This window comes from Nomascus leucogenys, chromosome 9, assembly GCF_006542625.1.
Source record: "Nomascus leucogenys isolate Asia chromosome 9, Asia_NLE_v1, whole genome shotgun sequence".
Taxonomy (NCBI): Eukaryota; Metazoa; Chordata; class Mammalia; order Primates; family Hylobatidae; genus Nomascus; species Nomascus leucogenys.
Genome location: NC_044389.1, coordinates 81,486,030 through 81,510,582, shown reverse-complemented (window position 1 = coordinate 81,510,582; position 24,553 = coordinate 81,486,030). Strand labels below are relative to the sequence as shown.

The 24,553-nt window shown below is 40.4% G+C and overlaps 1 protein-coding gene across 1 annotated transcript; it reads left to right on the top strand.

Annotated features, from left to right (window-relative positions):
- Positions 1–280: 280 nt before the first annotated feature.
- On the top strand, positions 281–17,090 carry ADH5 (alcohol dehydrogenase 5 (class III), chi polypeptide). Its single transcript, XM_003257514.4, has 9 exons — positions 281–374; positions 3,853–3,954; positions 6,931–7,072; positions 7,595–7,682; positions 11,410–11,629; positions 11,772–12,032; positions 13,283–13,418; positions 15,639–15,777; positions 15,907–17,090. Exons 1-9 carry the CDS (start codon positions 363–365, stop codon positions 15,929–15,931), a joined length of 1,125 nt encoding a protein of 374 aa, XP_003257562.2. The 5' UTR covers positions 281–362; the 3' UTR covers positions 15,932–17,090.
- Positions 17,091–24,553: the final 7,463 nt, after the last annotated feature.

Sequence of the window (24,553 nt, the reverse complement as noted above, 5' to 3'; positions counted from 1 at the left end):
AGGCGCTTTCAGTGAAATTCCCGTTCCCTCACCGTCCACATCTGTAATTTGCCAGTCTTATCTACGATAACTGGTGTAAAGTTACACGGGGAAGCCCTTTCCCGACAAAAAAAAACGAGTTCTGCAACAAGTCCGTCGGATTTTAGCAACGAAACCGGCGCCCTGCAGCCTCGCAGGCGAGTGCACCCGGGAGCCCACAACTTAGCGGAACGCACCACAGCTCAAGCACCGCCCTTCCGGTTGGAGCCACTGCAAGCCCCCCCACGCCCCGCCCCTCGCTAGGCGCTCGCCATGCCCATGCCTGCGTCGCTGCGCGGCCCACCCCGGATGTCAGCCCTCCGCGCCGACCAGAATCCGTGGACATGGCGAACCAGGTAGGGCCCGCTGAGCGGAGGGCCCTGAGTCTCCGAGGGAGGGAGTGTATGGCATGGGACTAGGCTGCTATCCTCGGGGGCGCGCGAGGCTTGGCGCCCAAGACGGGATCTGGCTCCTGGTTCTGAAACTGGGCCCCCGGCGAGCGGCTCAGCTGGGCAGAAAGAGAAGGAAGCTTTGTCTCCGCTCTTCAGTTGCGAAGCAGCTTTCTTTGCTGCTTCTGGGACAGGCGGAACGGGGTGGGGGTGGGAGAGCCGGAGAGTGGGGGGCAGGGGCTGGTCAGGTCGGTATCCCAGTGGAAATGGCTTAGGAGCGGCCACGCATTGCTTCTTACACGAAATTAAGTAACTCGCTCTGGGTCATTCTTGCAGCTTGCATACTTGGCAGAGCTACAGCCAGATCCCGTGCTCCTAACTCCTGGGTTGCTTGTGTTGCATAATTGAGCCTACGCCTTAATTATTGTGCCTCCAAGGAGTGTATTTTGGAAAGACCCCTACATCCCTTTCAGAAACATTTTCGAGCACTTAAATACCAAGAGATTTATATTCCCTCTAGCCCTCACATAACAAACACCTCTGCGAGGTGTTATCCCCATCTTATCAAAAACTGAGGTTTGAGGTTGGTTGTGCTTTGTCACACCAACGATGGCGAGCTGGGATTCCGACCCAGGTCTGCTCCTCTATGACAAATTCATAAAATACAAATTAGACAGTAAAGAAAGGCAAAAATTACGAATAACATACTCAGTCTAAAGTTGCTGATTATTTTAATGCTTTGCAATTTTGGACATTTTCTAGTAAGACATACGGCCTTAAACATATTGGAGTTTGAAAGAAATAAACTCTAACCAGTCTTTCAGACTTAAACTGGTAGTTGCTTTTCCTTATTACTGAGTGTCTTTATTCAGAGAAGGTGAAAGATTATAATTGTTACTGTAGTTCAAATGTTGAAGTAGGGCCATTTCCCGCGGATTTAGAGTGGGGCTTTGTTTTGCTTAGAATTGTCAGTAAAAGGAAAAGGTTAGGCTCCATTAAGACATTTTTCAAAGAGGAGCAGGCCATCAAATTTAATATTCTTGTTTCTTTGGATTTTTATTTGCATAACTTAATTGTTAGTATTCTGAATCTGACTTGTGGAGTTGAAATTTATGGCACATTGAAGTGAAAAAGGTTCTAATGCAGTGTCTGATTCTTTGTACTATGAGATTTAATATCTGCAATTTAATTTTAAAAATGATCATTTCCACATTTCCAGCCTCACCAATTTACAGAGGCCATTCTCCCCCCCCCCCCCCCCCCCCCCCAGTTCAGACGGAGTTTTGCTCTTTGTTGCCCAGGCTGGAGTGGCGCGATCTTGGGTCACTGCAACCTCTGCCTCCCGGGTGCAAGCGATTCTCCTGTCTCAGCCTCCCGAGTAGCTGGGAATGCCCGGGCCCGCCACCATGCTCGGCTAATTTTTGTATTTTTAGTAGAGACCTGTTTCGCCATATTGGGCAAACATATTGACCATATTGGCTGGTCTCGAACTCGTGACCTCAGGTGATCCGCCCATCTCGGCCTCCGAAAGTGCTGGGATTACAGGCATGAGCCACCGCACCGGCCTACAGAGGCCATTTTTTATATCTCTATATAACTCACCTCTCCTTTCCCTCAACCGTTTGTTCCGTTGCTACCAATAACTACTAACTTATTTTGCAAAGCTATACTGTGCCAAGGGTTGTGTTAGGGACTTCATATTCTTTTTTTTTTTTTTTTTTTTTTGAGAGGGAATCTCGCTTTGTCACCCAGGCTGGAGTGCAGTGGCGCAATCTTGGCTCACTATAAGCTCCACCTCCTGGGTTCACGCCATTCTCCTGCCTCAGCCTCCCCGGTGGCTGTGACTACAGGCTACTGCCACCTCGCCCGGCTAATTTTTTGTATTTTTAGTAGAGACGGGGTTTCACCTAGCCAGGATGGTCTCGATCTCCTGACCTCGTGATCCGCCCGCCTCGGCCTCCCAAAGTGCTGGGATTACAGGCTTGAGCCACCGCGCCCGGCCAGGGACTTCATATTCTTTCTTATTCAGTTCTCACAATCACCCTATATATAGGTGTTTTATCACCATTTGTAATTACCTTTTCCTCATCCTTCAGTATCCTGGTTAGAAGTGAAGCCTCCCCAAACCAAGCAAAGTTACACTCTTAACCTACATTTTTTGCTTTCTGTATTACTTTGTGCCTGCCTCTTTAAATCACACTCTTTGTAATTATTAACTTTAAAATCTGTCTCCTGTAAACCCAGTGGTTTACAACCTTTAGTCTGTCCACACATTTCTCAAGTGTAATGTAAACTTATCAGAACCCTTCTCATTACGTGTGATTCTCTGGTAGTGGAGGATATACTTGACTATAATCTCTAAAGCAGGTCTGTATGCTATAGATATATTAGTCACGTGTAATATTAAATTTTCAGTGGCCTCATTAAAAAGAAAAAAGTGAAGTTTTAATAGTTTGTTTATAATAACATTATAAATAATGTTATTTAACATAATTAAAATACCATTTCAACATGTAAGCAGTATTTTTAAAAATACTTTTGATGAGATATTTTTACTTTTCTTTGAATGAAGTCTACAAAGTCCAGCTATATTTATAGCATATCTCAGTTTTTTTTGTGTTTGTTTGTTTTGAGACAAACTCTGTTGCCCAGGCTGGAGTGCAGTGGCACAATCTCGGCTCACTGCAACCTCCACCTCTCGGGTTCAAGCCATTCTCCTGCCTCAGCCTCCTGAGTAGCTGGGACCACACAGATGCGCACCATCATGCCCAGCTAATTTTTGTATTTTTGTAGGGACGAGGTTTCACCATGCTGGCCAGGTTGGTCTTGAACTCCTGACTTCGTGATCTGCCCACCTTGTCCTCCCAAAGTGCTGGGATTACAGGTGTGAGCCACCACGCCCGGCCAGTGGTCATTTTCTAAGTGCTCAGAAGTCATATTTGGCAAGTGGCTGCTGTATTGGCCGGTGCAGTTACAAGGGATATAGCTCCTCATTGTTACACTCCTAATCCTCCTTCCCACCCTGCAGTTTTGCACCAAGCCGGTGGTATTCAGAACAGCCTGAGGAAAAGAATTTCTTCAGGCACGTGTTAAGCATGCAGATTTCTTGGACCCCATGCCAGACCTGCTGAATCAGATTCTCTCGGAACTTGTGTTCTTAACCTGCTCTTGCATATGCATTGTAGAGGGCCATTAAATATTTGATGAGTACAACTTTTTAACCAAAAGATACTTTTCTATCTGACCAGGTAATCATCTCAATTAAGTCCTTTTTGATGTATACTATTTGTGTGAAATCTAAAAACATATCACTTGGAAGCATACATTTCTTTGTGAATCTGTGATATACTTTTTAAGATTAGCATTAATCTGTATCTAAATTGCCTATTAAGTAGTTATTTGTTTAGGAGGATAAACAGCTTGCTCCCTTTTTTCCCCACTTCAGGTTATCAAGTGCAAGGCTGCAGTTGCTTGGGAGGCTGGAAAGCCTCTCTCCATAGAGGAGATAGAGGTGGCACCCCCAAAGGCTCATGAAGTTCGAATCAAGGTAATGATACATTTAAGGCACTGGAGAAAAAAGAGACACAATGAGGTCTCTGGATAGATGAGTATCTAGATCTGAGATCTGCAGAGGATAAATCCCAAAGGACAGTGTCAAAGAAAAGGTGTTGAAAGTCATCCAGCCTTACAATCACAACATCCTTCTCTTATCCCTTACCTTTGCAGCACGCTTCACCATCTCTTTTAGCTTTGATCTTGGGCTGAGTAGCTATCCCCATGGGTCACTGGAGTATTGCAATTTATCTTCTGCAGTTTGGGTTTAAGGTAACTCTGTAGGATACTCATTTTTCTGCTGATTACATAACTTTAAATATATGCTGACACGTTAGAAACAAAAGAAGAAATGTTACCAGAAAGGGGTCCTTATTCTGACCCCGGAGAGGGTTCTTGTACCTCACGCAAGAAAGAATTTGGAGTGAGTTCATAGGGTAAAGTGGAAGCAAGTTTATTAGAGAAGCAAAGAAATGAATGGCTACTCCATAGTCAGAGCAGCAGTATGGGCTGCTCAACCGAGTATACTTATAGTTGTTTCTTGATTATATGCTAAACAAAGGATGGGTTATTCATGAGTTTTCCAAGAAAGGGGTGGGCAATTCTCAGAACTAAGGATTCCTCCCCCTTTTAGACCATATAGGGTAACTTCATGACATTGCCATGGCATTTGTAAACTCATGGCACTGGTGAGACTGCCTTTTGGTGTACAAATGCACTATAATTAGCCTATAATGAGCCTTGAGGATGACCAGAGGTCACTTTCATTGCCATCTTGGTTTTGATGGGTTTTTGCTGGCTTCTTTACCGCAGTCTGTCTTATCAGCAGGGTCTTTGTGACATGTATCTTGTGCCAACCTCCTGTTTCATTTTGTGACTAAGAATGCCTAGCATCCTGGGAATGCAGCCCAGCAGGTCTCAACCTTATTTTACCCAGCGCCTATTCAAGGTGGAGCTGCTCTGGTTAAAATGCCTCTGACAGAAATGGTCTTCAGTTTTGCTACAGTGACTTAAACAAGATTTGAGAAGAGGCTCCTGATTGAATAGAGTAACAAGCAAATGAAGTCACCTTGCTTAGAGAGCTTTAAAATGCACCCACCCTGACGGACAAGGGTAGGGTTCAGGGAATTCATTATTCTAGTGCTTCTTAACCTCTGGTGGCAGAGAAATGACCTTACCCTTGGAGAGAGGCATATTGTACAAGGCAGCCAGCTGGAGAGATCTTTGAAACCTTGGCATGTAGAAAACTTCATGCGTTTAGCATTCTACTACTGTCTACTTGTTTTGATACCAAATTAGTGCTTTAGAGTAGTGATCATTAACATTCTAGGAAAAGAGTCACAGCAAAAAAGAGCTGTGACTTGGAATATATTTCCCCTACCATCTCACTTTCAGAACACACCACACATACTGGCTCATGCTCCCAACGATCACAAATATCAGGTGGAGCAGACCAGGACCAAATAACATCTTTTTTCTTTTTTTTTTTTTTTTGAGACAGAGTTTCACTCCGTCACCCAGGCTGGAGTGCAGTGGTGCGATCTCGGCTCGCTTCAACCCCTGCCTCCCAGGTTCAAGCAGTTCTCCTGCTTCAGCCTCCCTAGTAGCTGGGATTACAGACACGCCTGGCTAATTTTTGTATTGTTAGTAGAGACGGAGTTTCACCCTGTTGGCCAGGCTGATCTCCAACTCCTGACCTCAAGTGATCCACACGCCTTAGCCTCCCAAAGTGCTGGAATTACAGGTGTGAGCCACCGCACCTGGCCCAAATAACATCTTAAGGTCCTTCGCAACCCATACCCAGGAATTTGAAATCTTATAATAGTGTTTTTTTTTTCTTCAAATTCAGAAATTAAGCTGACTGATTTTGCCACTGAAGGAGTTTGTTCTGGATGTAGTAAGTGCCCATACAGCTCAATGGGTATTCATTGTGCTCATTGAGCTGTATGGACACAATGAGTACAGTCATCTTCCCTGCAAAACTGCAGACAGGTAGCAAAGTTTTGTTACATTGTAAGTGGATATATAAGCCAGGAGCAGAGACGCATAAATAGAAATACTCCAAGATTTTGCCTTTCTGTGCTTTTGGTGGCTTTAAAAGATAAGTCATGGCCGGGCATGGTGGCTCACGCCTGTAATCCCAGCACTTTGGGAGGCCAAGGCAGGCAGATAATGAGGTCAGGAGTTCAAGACCAGCCTGGCCAGCATGGTGAAACCCCATCTCTACTAAAAATATAAAAAATTAGCCAGGCCTGGTGGTACGCACCTGCATTCCCAGCTACTCAGAAGGCTGAGGCAGAAGAATCACTTGAACCTAGGAGGCGGAGTTTGCAGTGAGCCGAGATCATGCCACTGCACTCCAGCCTGGGCGACAGAGCGAGACTCTTGTCTCAAAGAAAAATAACAATAAGTTACTTGAAAGCCAGAGAGATAGAGATAACAGGCTTATTTAAATAGAACTTGTGTGTGGTTTGTAAAAAGGGGGTTGGTTCCTCTAAAAGTTCTGAAATTTGGCCCAGACTCAAGCAGCCTGGCGTATTTCAGAAATAGTCATTACCTCTTTAAAAATCATATTTCCCGGCTGTCATGAGAAAACTAGAAGTGAGATGGATTCCACCTGTTTTGCACACAGGCGATGTTTCTCTCCATACTTGAAGGCATAGTGCCCATAAAATGACCTTGTTTACCTTCTCTTGCTGACGTGCACTGAAAGGGGGACTAGATGTTCCCTATTTCATTGCATATAAATGCACCATTGCTTTTATGTACCACTAAAAAATTGCTGCCAATTCTAATTGTTAAGATGCCATGGATTATAAGCACATGCTGATTTTAGAGAGGTTAAAATATGAAAGAAATGTGTCTTAGAGTCAATGAAATATAGTATTATAATAAAATGACTTTATTGTATCTGTACCTCTGAATTGCATGCACACACATTTAAACATTCATTGTTTTAATGTCCTGATAGATCATTGCCACTGCGGTTTGCCACACTGATGCCTATACCCTGAGTGGAGCTGATCCTGAGGGTTGTTTTCCAGTGATCTTGGGACATGAAGGTGCTGGAGTTGTGGAAAGTGTTGGTGAGGGAGTTACTAAGCTGAAGGCGGGTAAGGAGAATACTTGAACCACTTGTTTGATAATTTTGGCTTATTCCTATGGGGAAATTGTTTTTCTGATAAAACTACCCACTATTTATGAATAGGTATCATCTAAGTAGATTGTCAAGATTCAGTTGATTCCTCATCTGGGAAGCACAAATATTTGGATATTGTTTTCTCTCTGATTTTGCAGACTACTGCTTTTGTGAAACTTTTCTAAGTACATTTCCAAAACCAATTTTGGCATATTAAGCAAGAATTTTTAGAGATGCATCAATGAAGCAGGATTTTGAAGCATATAACTTCATTGTTCTTCAGTTATTGTTTAAAGAGTTTCATTTAAATAAAAATATTGAAACATACTTTTTGCATGGTCAGACAGTATCTGAATGATGTTACCTAGGTAAAGTTCTAAGACTTAAAGTTTTTAACTTTGCAAAGCCACATCAGTTGACAGGAATTTGCAAGGGCTGATGTTTTCATTTAGAAATAGATACTACCTATTCAGGATGTCTTTGCATTTGTTTCCAGGTGACACTGTCATCCCACTTTACATCCCACAGTGTGGAGAATGCAAATTTTGTCTAAATCCTAAAACTAACCTTTGCCAGAAGATAAGGTTAGTATCTTTTTATGTTCTTCTTAAAACACAAGTGCTGCGGGATAATTAAGGAATCACAGAGACCGAGGGGTTGAGGAGGAATTATTTAATAATTTAGGTTCACCCACCCAGTCGGATTAACATCCAAAGGACTGAGCCCCGAACAAAGAGTCAAGCTACCTTTTAAGCATTTTGTGGGGTGGGGAAAGACCTGTGTAGAGGGGAGCATATTACAGAAGCAAGAAACAAAGACAGTTATTCAACTGAGACATGCATTACATCATTTCTTACTTTTCAAGGAACAACGTGTTTTGTGACTTGAGATGATCTGTCTAGTGACCTTGCAGCTGCACAGCTAGAGAAACAGTCTTCACAATGCCTGGGAAAGGGAGAGATAAGGCTCACTAGCCACAGAAAAACAGGCAGTTAATTTTAAAGGACTCCAGCTCTTTCTCTTCCTCGGGGAATTGGATTTTCTTACATACAACTGAGTTTTTTTTTGCACATTCTTTAATTTCTTTTAATTCCTATTCCACAAGATCATATTAACAATGATAAGAATAAATAATTGTGTGGCAGTTTATGTAGTGCATTGTACATCAGTGGTTTCATTCCATCTTTATAGCAACCTCACTACTATCCCCATTTTCACAGATGAGAGAAGACTCAGAAATTAAGAGGTTTTGACACAGAGAGGGTACCTGGGCAACAGCAACAACCTTCTCTACCATTTGCGGTTTTCTGCCTAATTGTGCAACTGAAGAAACATTTATTTTTCACATGAGGAAATGTGTAACTTGTAGAGGTGGCTGATTTAAGTAACTTGTGCAGCCCTCAAGGGGTGTCTGCATTCTGTCTCCTTTCTACCCCATAAAAGAAAGAAGCAGGGGGATGTGAAGAGACCAGGGGAGTGACTCCACCTAATGCCTCACCCTGGCCTCACCTTGCCCAGTTGTGGTGCCCTATGTTACCCTTGGCTGGTCTTCACAAAGGCAACTGGGCCCTGGGCCCTCCCTGTCCCAGGATCCCTTACCCTCCTGCCCCAGAATGGTTTGTCATAATCTGTAAATTTGTTGGCTCATTTTTCTTTCAACTCCTTTATTTTTCATTGAACAAATCTCTGCTTTTGAAGAGTTGAGGGTATCTGCTATCGTTTTTTCTTTTCTCTCCCTCCCTCCTGCTGCAAAGAAAAGAACCAATCAGTTTTAGGGATTTTTGTGTGTATAGATATTGTCATCTGGATGTAACTTGCTTTGAAGCAGTGTTTCCGTTGTGAGTGTCTCTTGCTATAAATATTTGTTCATATTTTTGTGAATTCAATACTATGTACCATTGTATTATAGTAACTTTTTCTAAAGCAAACCATAAATATACTGACTTTTCGTACAGATAAAAGAGAAACTAAAGGGGTGTGCCCAGTATCACCAGCCGTTAAGATATAAATTTTATATCTTTAAGATATAAAAGATATCTTTTTTATAAGATATAAATTTAATGAGAACAATTTGTAAGATATAAATTTTATATCTTTAAGATATAAAAGATGCAGAATTTTCTGTACCCATTCTCTTCACATAACAGTAGGCTAAATTTGCCAAACCACGTAGTAAGGAAAGACATGCTTGTGAGATTAAACGAAATCATTTTTATGAACCATTTTACTGTCCAGTAAGTGAGAGTAATAAAACTTACCCACTAAGGCTATTAGGAAGACTGCAGGAGATAACCTAACTCCTTGATACAGAAAAGGTAGTTGTTTTTATTGTACTAGGTAACAACACTGAAAGAACTACCTCTTTGAGGAACTTTCAGATCCCCTTGTGTGTGTTCCGTTTTTTTTTTTTTAATTGAGGTAGAGCATGCATATTATAAAGCACTTAAGGTGTATAGATCTTAAGTGTACAGCTCAATGAATGATTATGTATATAAACACCTGTTGATTTGAACATCACCCAGATCAAGATAGAGAACCCTGCCAGCACCCGATAAGGTCCCTCATGTCCCTTCCAAGTCAGAACCTACCTCCCTCTTAGGTAACCACTGTGCTGATTCCTTTGACTGTGACTTTAAAAAATTAGCTGGGCTTGGTGGCACGTGCTTGTGGTCCCAGCTGCTCAGTGGCTGTCGTGGGAGGATCATGAGCCCTGGAGGTCGAGGTTGCAGTGAGCCATGATGTGCCACTGCATTCCAACCTGGGCAACAGAGTAAAACCCTGTCTCAAAAAAAAAAATTCTTTTTGATGGAGCTTTGTCACCTGTTCTTTGTTTCTGGTCATATTTATTTTTCTCTCAAAGGAAACGTATTTGCTCTTGAATCTAGAGGCAGTCCATTTTCTCTTCATCTGTGTATTTATTCATATGTATGTTCGAAAGAGTCTAAGAGTATACATCAAATTATAGTGTTCAGCCTGGGCAACATAGCGAGACCCCGTCTCTATGCCCCTGTAGTACCAGCTACTTGGTACTGAGATGCAGGAGGATCACTTGAGCTCAGGCGATCCTCCTGCCTCAGTGTTGAAGGCTGTGGTGAGCTATGCACTCCAGCCTGGGCTGTCTCAAAAAAAAGCAATTATAGTGTTTATTTTATTTAAAATAACATAATTACTAAACATCAATTCTGTGCCAGACACAATGCTAAAGCCTCATATAACATCTCATTAGACTTTTATAGCAATTTGTAAAGGAAGTTACCTATGTTTCTCAGCATTTTCTAGTGAGAAAATGAAGGCATAAAGATTAATTACCTTGCTCAGATCACACAGGATTTGAACCCAAGTGCTCTGACTTTAGGGTGGGTACTCCTAAGCAAGATGTTACATCACCTCTGTTTAGAATAGCAAAAGTAATTTTTGTTACCATTTATTATATCAGTGGCCTTTGTAAGCTTTTTGGGTTTTCTTTCCTGTTGTTTTTTTTTGTTTGTTTGTTTGTTTTTTTGGTGTAACCAAGTCACAGGCAAAACAAAGTGAAGAAGTAATTTAACTTGCATTATTGAGGACTGTTAGTTACACTTCAGAAAAATGCCTCCTGAAAGATATAAATTAGCCAGTTTGGCCATCTGTTTTCATCAGCTGATCTGGTTAATGGTTTGTAATCTCTACTTGCATAGATAATGGTTTTGGCTTTATCCTTTATGACGTTATATTTGTTCACAGAGGTTTATTTTTTTTTAATTTTTGAGACAGGATCTCATTCTGTCACCCAGTCTGGAATGTAGTGGCACAGTCACGGCTCACTGCAGCCTCAAACTCCTGGGCTGAAGTGAACCTCCTGCAGGCACGTGCTCCGCTACACCTGGCTAATTTTATTTTTTATAGAGATAGGGTGTTGCTATGTTGCCCAGGCTACTCTTGAACTCCTGGGTTCAAGTTGTCCTCCTGTCTCAACTTTCCAAAGTACTGGGATTATAGGAGTGAGCCACTGCACCTGGCCCACCGTTTTAATGATGGGATTTTAAAATAATTCCATCTGATCCATAAGTTGTACCTCTTAAAATGAGTTCAATATTCTGACAGTATGATCTAGAAGGATAGTGAATATTGGAAAAGATGGATAAGATTATAAATATAAATTTCCTTTATAAGGCATTGCTGCAAGGTGCTAAATTACTAGTGAATATATTTGAAATTGTAGTTTACAACACTTTCTTAATATTTACTGGTCATTATTTTTAAAACTGATTTCTTTTTCCTGTGGGTTTTAAGAAACCTAATTCCAACTTGCCTTTTTCCTTTTTTTTTCTTTAGAGTCACTCAAGGGAAAGGATTAATGCCAGATGGTACCAGCAGATTTACTTGCAAAGGAAAGACAATTTTGCATTACATGGGAACCAGCACATTTTCTGAATACACAGTTGTGGCTGATATCTCTGTTGCTAAAATAGATCCTTTAGCACCTTTGGATAAAGTCTGCCTTCTAGGTTGTGGCATTTCAACTGGTTATGGTGCTGCTGTGAACACTGCCAAGGTAAGAGACTGACTTGAGTTTTTTGCTTCTGCCTTCTAATTTAATTCAGTGAAACTTTCCTGGAATAGTGAAATTGGCCCATCTGTATGAAACCCAGTGACTGTGGTAGAATGAGTGCTTTATAAACTTTCTTTATTCCTAGGTGGAGCCTGGCTCTGTTTGTGCCGTCTTTGGTCTGGGAGGAGTTGGATTGGCAGTTATCATGGGCTGTAAAGTGGCTGGTGCATCCCGCATCATTGGTGTGGACATCAATAAAGATAAATTTGCAAGGGCCAAAGAGTTTGGAGCTACTGAATGTATTAACCCTCAGGATTTTAGTAAACCCATCCAGGAAGTGCTCATTGAGATGACCGATGGAGGAGTGGACTATTCCTTTGAATGTATTGGTAATGTGAAGGTCATGGTGAGTATGGGCTTCATTCCTTTTTAGTTTATGGAGCTGCTTTTCTTGAAGTGCAGTTTTAGATTAAAAATTGTTTTGTTTTGGCAAAGGAATAGTCTCTTAATAAGAATTATTCTAGTGAAAGAAGGGGAAAATATCTATTTGAACTATAATAGGAAATGATACAAGAACAGCTCAGGGAAGGATGAGAAAAGATGTTTCTTTGCCTTTCAATGCCTGCTAAGTGCATGTCTCATGAAATGAAAAGACAGAATAAAGCAGTTGTGCAGAGCATGAGCTTTGGAATCAAATACATGTCCACTTACTAACTCTGTGACCCTGAACAAACAGCTTGTCTCAACCTCAGTTTCCTCATCTGTAAAATGCAGGTACAGGTTGAACATCTATCCCTAATCCAAAAATCCAAAATGCTCCAAAATCTGAAACTTTGAGCACCAACCTGATGCTCAAAGGAAATGCTCATTGGGGCATTTCAGATTAAGAATGCTTAGCCAATAAATACGACGCAAATATTCCAAATCCGAAAAAATCCAAAATTCAAAACACTCTGGTCCCAAGCATCTCAGATAACAGATAATCAACCTGTAGTAACAATACCTACTTAAACCTACATAGACACTCAGTAAAAGTATTACTATTAATTCTGCTGCCTGCTTTTTAAAATTAAATCCTTTAGAGTTTTGAACTAGTTTACTTTTTAAAATAGAAAGCAAATAAACACTTCAAATTATTTTATGTTAATATTTAACCAGGTTAATTTGTTAAAATAAATTGTTCAGGCCGGGCATGGTGGCTCACGCCTGTAATCCCAGCACTTTGGGAGGCCAGGGCGGGTGGATACTTGAGGCCACAAGTTCGAGACCAGCCAGGGCAACATGACGAAACCCCGTCTCTACTAGAAATACGAAAATTAGCTGGGTGTCGTGGCGCACGCCTGTAATCCCAGCTACTAGGGAGGCTGAGGCATGAGAATCGCTTGAACCCAGGAGGCAGACGTTGCCATGAGCTGAGATCATGCACTGCACTCCAGCCTGGGTGCCAGAGGGAGACTCTATCTCAAAAAAAAATAAAATAAAATAAAAAATAAAAATATAAATTGTTCAATAAAATTGAGCTCACCAAATGTTGAGTTTGGCCTTTTGTTGCCATTATCTTTAAAAACTATGCCATCTCTAGATGTTTCTGGGAAGCAGTTGTTCTCAGGAAAATGCACTGACTTCTGTGATTTCGTCGTATCTCTGTGCCTGCAGAGAGCAGCACTTGAGGCATGTCACAAAGGCTGGGGCGTCAGCGTGGTGGTTGGAGTAGCTGCTTCAGGTGAAGAAATTGCCACTCGTCCATTCCAGCTGGTAACAGGTCGCACATGGAAAGGCACTGCCTTTGGAGGTAATTCGATGGATGAGATGACTGCATTTTCTCTTGTTATTTGCATTGGCAGATGTTTAATCCCAGCCTAATTTTTTTATATTAACAAGAATCTTCATGGGCTGCCTTCTGAGTTGTTGCACGCAAGGCTGTTTTATTAGAAGGGATTCAGACTCAATCACTATTTACCCCTGGGACTGGGGAGGTGCTCACCTTCTCCTGAAACATAGGGCCACTTGGTGCATATTCTATAAAAGAAAAAAATCAATATTCTGATAGTGAGGAAGTAGTTATGGGTATAGCAGGGGCAGGAAGTTGATTGCAAAGTAAGCAAACAGTATCAGCCATGGTGTGTTTCTTGTGGACTCAAGTAGCTTGTTACATTTTTATTCATTTTTCCAGGAGTGCAGTGATCACTGGATGTGATCATACATCTGTCTGATTTTAGCAGTAACCAATATTGAGTCTCAAACTGAAAATATTTAATTGGACAAAGCCTTATCATAAAATCAAAAAGCTGCTAGACTGATCATTTTTCCCTTTGTGATCCTAAAAAGTCCTTGGTGGTTTGGGGTTGCGGGGAAGCAGTTTCTATCTTTTCCATGGTTGCTCAGCCAGAGGAGAGAAAATATGTCACAACATGTTTGTATTTCCCAACAGTTGTGAATGAATGAGTCTAAAGTTTTTAAAGGGCTTTAAAAATATATATTTATATTTCATCATCTTCTTAAAGAAAAAAAATCACACAGTGTGTGTTTTGAATGATCTGTGTTTAACGGTTCGTCTTTTAAGGTCCTCTACCTCATATTATGCCAGCTTTTTTGAAGGCCAGAAGAAAAGATTTGGAAAATATGCTAAAATGAGGGGTTTGGCCAAAATCTTCCATCTTTGTAACTACAGAATTTGCCTTAGAAGATGTCAATCTGACTTGCCCTCCTCTTCAAAGCTCTAGATATATGTCACAGCAGAGTATCATAGAAGAAACTTTTTAAGCCATGTATGCTATTCGGGGGTATCATTCTGGAGTCCATAGCTGTATTTTAAAGGGCATTCTAAGCCTGGCTGATCCAGGGGATCTTGGTAGTAACCTCTAACTGAAGCCTCATTCTAGATTCTAGCACATGCTGGTTGGGAAATTCCCTGTATCATTGAGTCCCCTTGCATTGCTGATCTAAAGATAATAGAAGCTTTTGTCTAGAGAACAGGAGTGGCTGTGGTCATGTCAGTTACCAGGACATTTAAAGGAGAAAGAAAAAATCCCCACAATTTGTGGGGAAAGAATAATTAGTGGAGAATATAAGGGAGGAGATTTGGAAAAGGCTCAAAAGAGGTTTGAAATATCGTTGATAGCATCATTAGAAGGTGAGAAGGCTTCTTGTTGATTGTATTGCTTCTTTAGATACAGTGAGAAATTGAAGCACCTAATTTTATTTAAAATCTTACCATTTAGTTGGGCCTGGTGGCTCACACCTGTAATCCCAGTACTTTGGGAGGCCGAGGCGGGTGGATCACGAGGTCAGGAGATCGAGACCATCCTGGCTAACATGGTGAAACCCTGTCTTTACTAAAAATACAAAAAATTAGCTGGGCGTGGCAGCAGGCGCCTGTAGTCCCAGCTACCCAGGAGGCTGAGGCAGGAGAATGGCGTGAACCCGGGAGGCGGAGCTTGCAGTGAGCCGAGATCGCACAACTGTACTCCAGCCTGGGAGACAGAGCGAGACTCCGTCTCCAAAAAAAAAAAAAAAAAAAAAAAAAAAACTTAACCAACTTAACCATTTAGCTAAAGAGTTCTACTTCATTTTTCATTTTCATAGTTTTCTGTTCTGAGATACTATCCCTATTTCATTGTTAAATTTAAAACCAAGGAAATAAAGTCCTGTATTATATCAGTTTTTTTCTTCCTTGAATATCATGATTACAGAAATCTTTCCTGATGTGGACCTAAATAAGCTTGTTGTTGAGACTTCCAGAGTTCTGTCCTGGGTAGTTTAAAAGTCTCAATTGGGCGAAACCTTAATGAGGTTTTAGTAAATCTTAATACAGAGAAAGGAAAATTTCAAAAGTATTTACTTCTTAACTGAAAGGTGTTTGTCAAATTCTTCATCTCCATGCTATTTTTGAATTTCTCATTACCCTTTAACTCATCAAAAAATTCATTCTTTTAAATGCCTTTGTGTCTTCCGCTAAGTAACAAGCATACTGCAGAAATTTGTGAATAAATTAATGTGTGATTTCTTTTAGGATGGAAGAGTGTAGAAAGTGTCCCAAAGTTGGTGTCTGAATATATGTCCAAAAAGATAAAAGTTGATGAATTTGTGACTCACAATCTGTCTTTTGATGAAATCAACAACGCCTTTGAACTGATGCATTCTGGAAAGAGGTAAGCTTTAACTATATATCATAGAATGTAATAATGATGTCGAGTTTGAGGGGATGGAGAGTCAAAAAACACAATTTTAGTTGTCTTAAAGGTATCATTTAAAACTTAGTATATTGTTTCCTTTTACAGCATTCGAACTGTTGTAAAGATTTAATTCAAAAGAGAAAAATAATGTCCATCCTTTCGTGATGTGATGGGAGCAGCTTAACAGGCAGGGAGAAACGCCTCCAACCTCACAGCGTCGTAGAGCTTCACAGCTACTCCAGAGAATAGGGTTATATGTGTAATTCATGAATCTCTATAATCAAGGACAAGGATAATTCAGTCATGAACCTGTTTTCTGGACGCTCCTCCACATAAATAATTGCTAGCTTATTAAGGAATATTTTAACATAATAAAAGTAATTTCTACATTTGTGTGGAAATTGTCTTGTTTTATGCTGTAATCCTTGTCATGGTTTGTCTGCCCATTATCTTCATTCTGTAAGGGAAAGGGAAAGGAAGCAGGGCAGTGGTGGATGTCTGAAACCTCAGAAACATACATTGAACTTTTAAGGGTCTCAGTCCCGTTGATTAAAGAACAGATCCTAGCCATCAGTGACAAAGCTAATCAGGACCCAAGTCTGCTTCTGTGATATTATCTTGAAGGGAGGTACTGTGCCTTGTTCATACCTGTACCCCAAATTCCTAGTATGGCATCTGCCCCTCAGGGGGCACTAAAATGTATTATTGAAACAGCATTGTGGGCTTAAATAGGTGTATGTGTGTGTTGGTTGTGACTGTACTATTTCTAGTATAGTGAATTACATACTGAATATCCAAGTTCTCAGCACCTACTTTTGTCAAATCTTAACATTTTGCCACTTCCAGATCACATTGCCATTCCTCCCCTTCAGAGGTAACAATTATCCAAAATTTGATGTTTATCATTCCTGTGTTGTTGTACTTTCACTGTGTATAACCTAAACCATCTACTCTTTAGTACTGTTTTATATATTTTTAAGCCTTATACTTGCTCATTCTACAGCTTTTCTTTTTACACTCATTATTGTATAATTATGTGAAGCTCTCATTCATTAATTTTAGTACTGTGTAGCAGTATTCAATTACGGGAACTACCGTAATTTATCTGTTCTCCAGTTGAAGGCATGAAGTTGTTACCAGTTTCTGTATTACAACACTGTAGTGGAACATTCTTCTGCGTTGGGCTCACTGCATTAGTTACTTAAGACATGTATCACAGAATAAACACATTTAGCCTTATAGACATTGCCAAATTGCTCTTCAAAGTAAATGTGAGTTTTTGTGAATTACATGAGTGTGGAATGGTGTTTTATTATGACTTTAGTTTGCATTTTCCTCAATTCTCGTTAAATCCTCATTCTAATGGACATTTTATTATGAAGAACCTGTTCATATCCTGTGCTCAACTTTGTATTATTTCTCTTTCTCTGAATAATTTTTAGGAGTTCTTTTATTCTAGACATCAGTCATTTGTCAGTTTTATATGTTGCAAATATCTTCTAGTCTATCTTGTGACTTTTCTTTTTACTTTATGGTATTTTGTTGAATAAAGTTTTAATGTAGTCACATAAATCTTCCTGGTGGTAGTAAGTAACATTTAGGTTATTTTATCCTGAGAAGTATAAAGAAGCAAACAAAAATGATCCAGGATATTACCATCCTGATAATCCTTGACATAAAAATAAATTAATGAATGCAGTATACCTAAGGGTTAGAAAATACAAATTGTCAGGAAATTATATAATGAGAAAGAAAAGCTATACGCCCGCAAAAAAATGGGTGATTACTGTTAAGTTTCTTATGTATCTTTTCAGGAGTTTCTATGCACACAATAGCATATATATCCTTTAAAATTACACAAAAGGAATACTATCAACACTATTCTGTGAACTTTTTTCTCCACATGATGATAACGTAGAGTTTATATCAGTGCATCACGTTTACCATGCAAATATCTTTTGGTTGGATTGATGCTATATGCTTTTTCAATTTATCGATATGGTTTAAATGCTCCCACAGAATTGTGTGTGAGAGAGCAGTATGTCATTGATTGAAAAGTGGGAAACTGGTAGTTATGGTCAGGACTTCCCCTTTTCAGAACTTTGGTGCATTTGAAGTGCCTGACAATGTTGTCCAGCTTCCCTCCTGTTTTACCTAGAGGGCTGGAGATATGAGGGCCTAAAGGGGCCACAACTATTATCTTAAGTGGACTGAAAGGAAGGAGAAATTAAAACTAGCTTCTACTCCACTTGTAGGAAATGTGCTTCTAATCTTTGGTGTAGCCCAGCCTTCTAGGAACAAAAGTATCCTGTGTTGGCAACTGCAATAACAAAACAGTTATGCAGAGTATGGAGGAGAGCCAATAACTCCTAAAGGTCTTGTTCCTTTGACTTTTCTTCTCAAACATGAGATATACATGAATTGCAACGGCAAACGTTTTTTAGGTTTGCCAATATGAAAACGTAAAGCAGTTTTAAGATTAATATTAAAATAGGACAAGTACGGCAGCTCACAACTCTAATTCCAGCACTTTGAGAGCCCAAAGTGGGAGGATCACTTGGCCTCAGAAGTTCAAGACCAACCTGGGCAACACAGATGTCATCTCTAGGAAAAAAAAAAATTTTTTTTAATTGGCCGGGCATGGTGGCATGTGCCTGTGGTCCTAGCTACTAAGGGGGCTGAGTTAGAAAGATGGCTTGATCCCAGGAGGTCGAGACTGCAGTGAGTCATAATCGCAACAATGCACAGCCTGGGCAACACAGTGAGACCCTGTCAAAAAAAAAAAACTACTCTAATTCTTGTAGCTAGCCTATTATTGAATTTGCTTTTCATTTCTGGCACAGTTAAATACATACTCCTGAGCCAGCTGATTAAGTTTAGTATTAGCATTTCCTGGCTGAAAGCACGACTATCTCTTTCAGAGATCCAGTATAAAGAATCAGTTTTACAAAATTTGTGCTTGAGCCCGGGAGGTCGAGGCTGCTTTGAGCTGTGATTGCACTACCGCACTCCAGCCTGGGTGGCGGAGTGAAACCCTGTCACAAAAACAATAAAAATAATCAATTTTACAACATCTTTACTATTAGAATTCCTGGGTCATGAGACTCGGCTGTAGTTGTCTTTTTTTTTTTTTTTCTTTTGAGACGTAGTCTCACTGTGTTGCCCAGGCTGGAGTGGAGTGGCACGATCTCAGCTCACTGCAACCTCCACCTCCCGGGTTCGAACAATTCTCCTGCTTCAGCCTCCTGAGTAGCTGGGATTACAGGCGCATGCCACCATGCCCAGCTAATTTTTGTATTTTTTGCAGAGACGGGGTTTCACCATGTTGGCCAGGCTGGTCTCAAACTCCTGACCTCAGGTGATCCACCCACCTCAGCCTCCCAAAGTGCTGGGATTACAGGCGTGAGCCACTGTGCCTAGCCAAGTCTTTCTTTTTAAGGTCAGTTTAATACATCGTCTTGAATTGAGGAATTGCTTAACATATATATGTTATATATGCTAACAACTGCCAGGCGTGGTGGCTCACACCTGTAATCCCAGCACTTTGGGAGGCCGAGGCAGGTGGATCACTTGAGGTCAGAAGTTTGAGACCAGCCTGGCCAACACGGTGAAACCCTGTCTCTACTAAAAATACAAAAATCAGCTGAGTGTGGTGGCGCACAACACCTGTAATCCCAGCTACTCGGGAGGCTTGAAGCCGGGAGGCGGAAGTTGCACCACTGCACTACAGCCTGAACGACAAGGCAAGACTCAGTCTCAAAAAAAATAAACAAACCAACCATTGACTAAGTGCATGTAAGCAAATCTACCCTGGTTGTCCCAAATTGGGATTCAACCACTTTAGAAGTATTGTTAGAAATTTTTTCAATTGATACATAATAGTTGTACATACTTATGGGGCATGTGATATTGATATGTGCATACAATGTATAATGATCACATCAGAGTAACTGGAATATCCATCACCTCAAACAATTATCATTTCTAAAAGAACATTCTAAAGCTGCTCTTTTAGCTGTTTTGAAATATACATAAATTATTAATTGTTGGAAAACTTTTGAAAGTTATCTTTAAGCTGCTTTTTTGGACAAGAGGTATATAATTGCAATACAGATGGATATTAACTTCCACTGTATATTTCATTAAAGCTAGTAAAATTTTTTTTAAAGGATCTAAAATTTTGCCATGTAAGGAACTTAAGCATCTTTAATTGGAAAATTTTTATATTCCCAATATAAAAATTTCAAGTATTTCCAGCATTGCCATTTTTAGCATGTTTGGCTATTCTGCTATTTAACCTACCTAGTGATACTCGCTGGAGACAGTCCGTCTACAGGCATATCTGATAGGCACAAGTTCTTTATTCACACAAAACTAACATACAGAGTAGAATGCATGGGATGATGAGGTCGTTTGGGATAGAGGTATGGAAAAAACTCATCATGTCCAAAACTTTACTACAGTGGAGCCAGTCAACATGTGTACAACTTAACACCTACCAAAAATTGCTCCAAAAAGTATACATAGCACTATTTCTGTTCATCCCATCTGAATGGAAAATTTTACTTAGCTGGTAATTCTCAAAATGTTTTGACGACTCAGGGAAGGGGAAACATATTTTACATGCACGGGATGCTTCAGAACTTTTCTGCTCGGCTACCAATCTGCCATGTAGGCTGATGATCAAAGTCCTAAAGTACAGTTAGTTCTTTGGGCCTACAGGGACACCTTGTTGACTAACTGGTTTCAGCCAATTTTTTTCAGTTCACACACAAGATCAATTTCTTTGTCAGCAAATACCTTTTAGAAAAAGTACACTACAAACACATTTGGAAAACATTTTATTAAGTACTGTGTAAACAGCTATTTAGATAATAATTGCATAGAACTATACCAAGGTAATTGTGTCTTTAAAGAACAACTACCAAGTGAACAAGATGTGTAAAGTCCTCTAGTATACAAGATTTCCTTTGGTGGAACATTACGATGACAAAGCAGCGTAATGGGCTCTTAAGCAGATTCATTTTTATCAAACTGGACATATCAGAATTCCTTATGTTTAAGAGAAATATGCACATGCTCCTTTCAAGAAAGGAGTGATAACCCACCATGGAATTACCTCCAGTTTAAACATGTACTCTTGACTGCCAAGAATATCGAGATATGTTAAGCAAGATAAAACAGCAGAACACGCTTTAAAATATGTTGATCTCTTTCTCTAATCTACATGTTAATACTAAACATTCTTATCCTTGGCATTGTTTCCTCAGAATCATCCAGGGCTCAAATTCAGATTTAAGTTTAAAAAATTCTATCTGGAATTGTCTGGTGATCTCTGACCCAACTACTGAAACAAAGCAAATTTGCTTTATAGCCAGTCACATTCTACATAGAATAAAACAGTTGGTAGTTGTCGTATCACTGCACAAATAGGAGATTGCCACAGAGAAGTGTGGTGATTTGTTCTCCTAGCCACAGACACCAGTTTAAAAATTGTAGAAATTGGCTGGGTGTGGTAGCTTACGCCTGTAATCCAAGCACTTTGGGAGGCTGAAGTGGGAGGATCACTTGAGGCCAGGAGTTCAAGACCAGCCTGGGCAACATAGTGAGACCCTGTCTCTATAGAAAAATAATAATCAGGTGTGTTGGAACATGCTTGTAGTCCTAGTTATGTGGCAAGCTGAGGTGGGAGGACTGCTTGAGCCCAGGAGGTCATGGCTGCAGTTAGCCATGATCATGCCACTGCCTCCAGCCTGGGGAACAACAACAACAACAAAAAACTATTAACATACTGTGAACGACTAACAGCACAATTGTGATAAGTGAAAAATCAAAATTTTTATAGGAAGTCCTTCCTGAGTGCTCCATATATTAACTTTTTGGAGTATTCTAGTACAATACCAGTGTCAACCTTTTTTCAAAAATAACCAGAATCACCATATACAGACAGTTCTATTGTTGCTCACCCACAGTCCCCAAAATGAAAAGCAGCAAACACGTGGCCAGGGCCACCTTATTCCTGCTTCATCTTGCAAAACACCCAAATAAATGCAAACTATTTTTCTCTTTTTCCTACTTAGCACAAAAGGAAGATGAGAGAAGGCTGCCACAAGAGGGCCAGAGTTTCCATACATATACTGTGTGCTAAGCTAACCTTTCCTTAGGTGTCCATTTTTAAAATAGAACAAAACACAACTTTTATAGGTTTTAGCCTAATGCAGCCTATGTTATGAAACAGTTTGTTCCTAAAACATAAATGTCTACATGTTATGTTCCAATATAAAGGAGTTGGCCCCATCAAAAAGTGGGCGAAGGATATGAACAGACACTTCTCAAAAGAAGACATTTATGCAGCCAACAGACACATGAAAAAATGCTCATCATCACTGGCCATCAGAGAAATGCAAATCAAAACCACAATGAGATACCATCTCACACCAGTTAGAATGGCCATCATTAAAAAGTCAGGAAACAACAGGTGCTGGAGAGGATGTGGAGAAATAGGAACACTTTTACTGTTGGTGGGACTGTAAACTAGTTCAACCACTGTGGAAGACAGTGTGGCGATTCCTCAAGGATCTAGAACTAGAAATACCATTTGACCCAGCCATCCCATTACTGGGTATATACCCAAAGGATTGTAAATCATGCTGCTATAAAGACACATGCACATGTATGTTTATTGGGGCACTATTCACAATAGCAAAGACTTGGAACCAACCCAAATGTCCATCAATGATGGACTGGATTAAGAAAATGTGGCACATATATATACCATGGAATACTATGCAGCCATAAAAAAGGATGAGTTCATGTCCTTTGTAGGGACATGGATGAAGGTGGAAACCATCACTCTCAGCAAACTATTGCAAGGGCAAAAAACCAAACACCACATGTTCTCACTCATAGGTGAGAATTGAACAATAACACTTGGACACAGGATGGGTAACATCACACACTGGGGCCTGTTGTGGGGTGGGAGGAGGGGGGAGGGATAGCATTAGGAGATATGCCTAATATAAATGAAGAGTTAATGGGTGCAGCACACCAACATGGCACATGTATACGTATGTAACAAACCTGCACGTTGTGCACATGTACCCTAGAACTTATAATAAAAAATAAAAAAGAGAAAAAATAAAAATAAATTAAAAATAAAGGAGCTGGAAAATGAGCCACACTGCCACAAGTGTGGTATAATTTACAAGTGGTATAATTTGCTCCTCTTGTAGCTGGAGAGCTTGGTAAAAGTTAAACACCATCAAATGTAGACAGAATCTTACTACACTGTCTCAAACAGTTCCAGTATTTCTTTTTTTTTTTTTTTTTTTTGAGACGGAGTCTCGCTCTTTCGCCCAGGCTGGAGTGCAGTGGCGCAATCTTGGCTCACTGCAAGCTCCGCCTCCTGGGTTCACGCCATTCTCCTGCCTCAGCCTCTCCGAGTAGCTGGGACTACAAGCGCCCGCCACCACGTCCGGCTAATTTTTTGTATTTTTAGTAGAGACGGGGTTTCACCGTGGTCTCGATCTCCTGACCTCGTGATCTGCCCTCCTCGGCCTCCCAAAGTGCTGGGATTACAAGCGTGAGCCACCGCGCCTGGCCAAGTTCCAGTATTTCTAACTGCCAGACCACTAATATATCCCTCCCCACCTCTATTGTATTTTTTGCCCCCGAGATTCACTGCATTCATTGTTAAAGTAGCCCGTGGTTTATGAAATTCAGAATAAGATCTAAATTACTTCAATGATATGTTCTAAGAAAAAAAGAATCATAAAGAAATTGTGTACTTTATTGTTAGCAGTAATTTTGGTGTAGTAACTTTGAAACAATTTTACGTCTGGTAGCATCAAGCAAATATTAATCTCCCAGATTACTTGTTTAGGAAAAAAGGTATTTTTACAGTGAAAAGGTCTGACAAACACCAAGTGATCAAACTTTGCATCAGCAATAAGGTGACAGGAACATTATGTACCTCATGTTGTACAATGAATGGGGCATACAACTGCCATCTCTGTAGTCTTCCACCAAGATGTTTATCCTGAATCTATCCTCATGAGGAACGATCAGACAAATGGACTTTTGTAAACTAACCTGATTTTTCAAGTGTCCATTTCGTAAGACATCAAAAAAAGTGTGAGGGTTACTCTAGCATGGGTGTCCAACCTTTTAGCTTCCCTGGGCCACAGTGGAAGAATAATTATCTTGGGCCACACATAAAATACACTAACTATAGCTGATGAGCTCAAATAAAGGCCTGTGCATAATTTTCGTGATATCCACCACCACAGATAAAGATCCTCGCATTCAAAGGATTAGAGACACGGCTGCTAGAGTTAAGAAGACTAAGACCAGGTATAGTGGCTCACTCCTGTAATCACAGCATTTTGGGAGGCCGAGTCAGGTGGATCACCAGGGGTCAGGAGTTCGAGACCAGCCTGGCATCAACATGGCGAAACCGTCTCTACTAAAAATACAAAAATTAGCCTGTGTCATGGCAGGGGCCTGTAATCCCAGCTACTCGGGAGGCTGAGGCAGGAGAATCACTTGAAACCAGGAGGTGGAGGTTGCAGTGAGCCAAGATTGTACCACTGCACTCCAGCCTGAACGACAAGAGTGAAACTCCATCTTAAAAAAAAAAAAAAAGGAGACTACAGATACGAGACAACTAAATGCCATGAATTTGGAAGCTTTAAATAACATTTTGGGGGAAAATTAAAGTTTATGTCCTATACATTATATAATTCTGTATTAA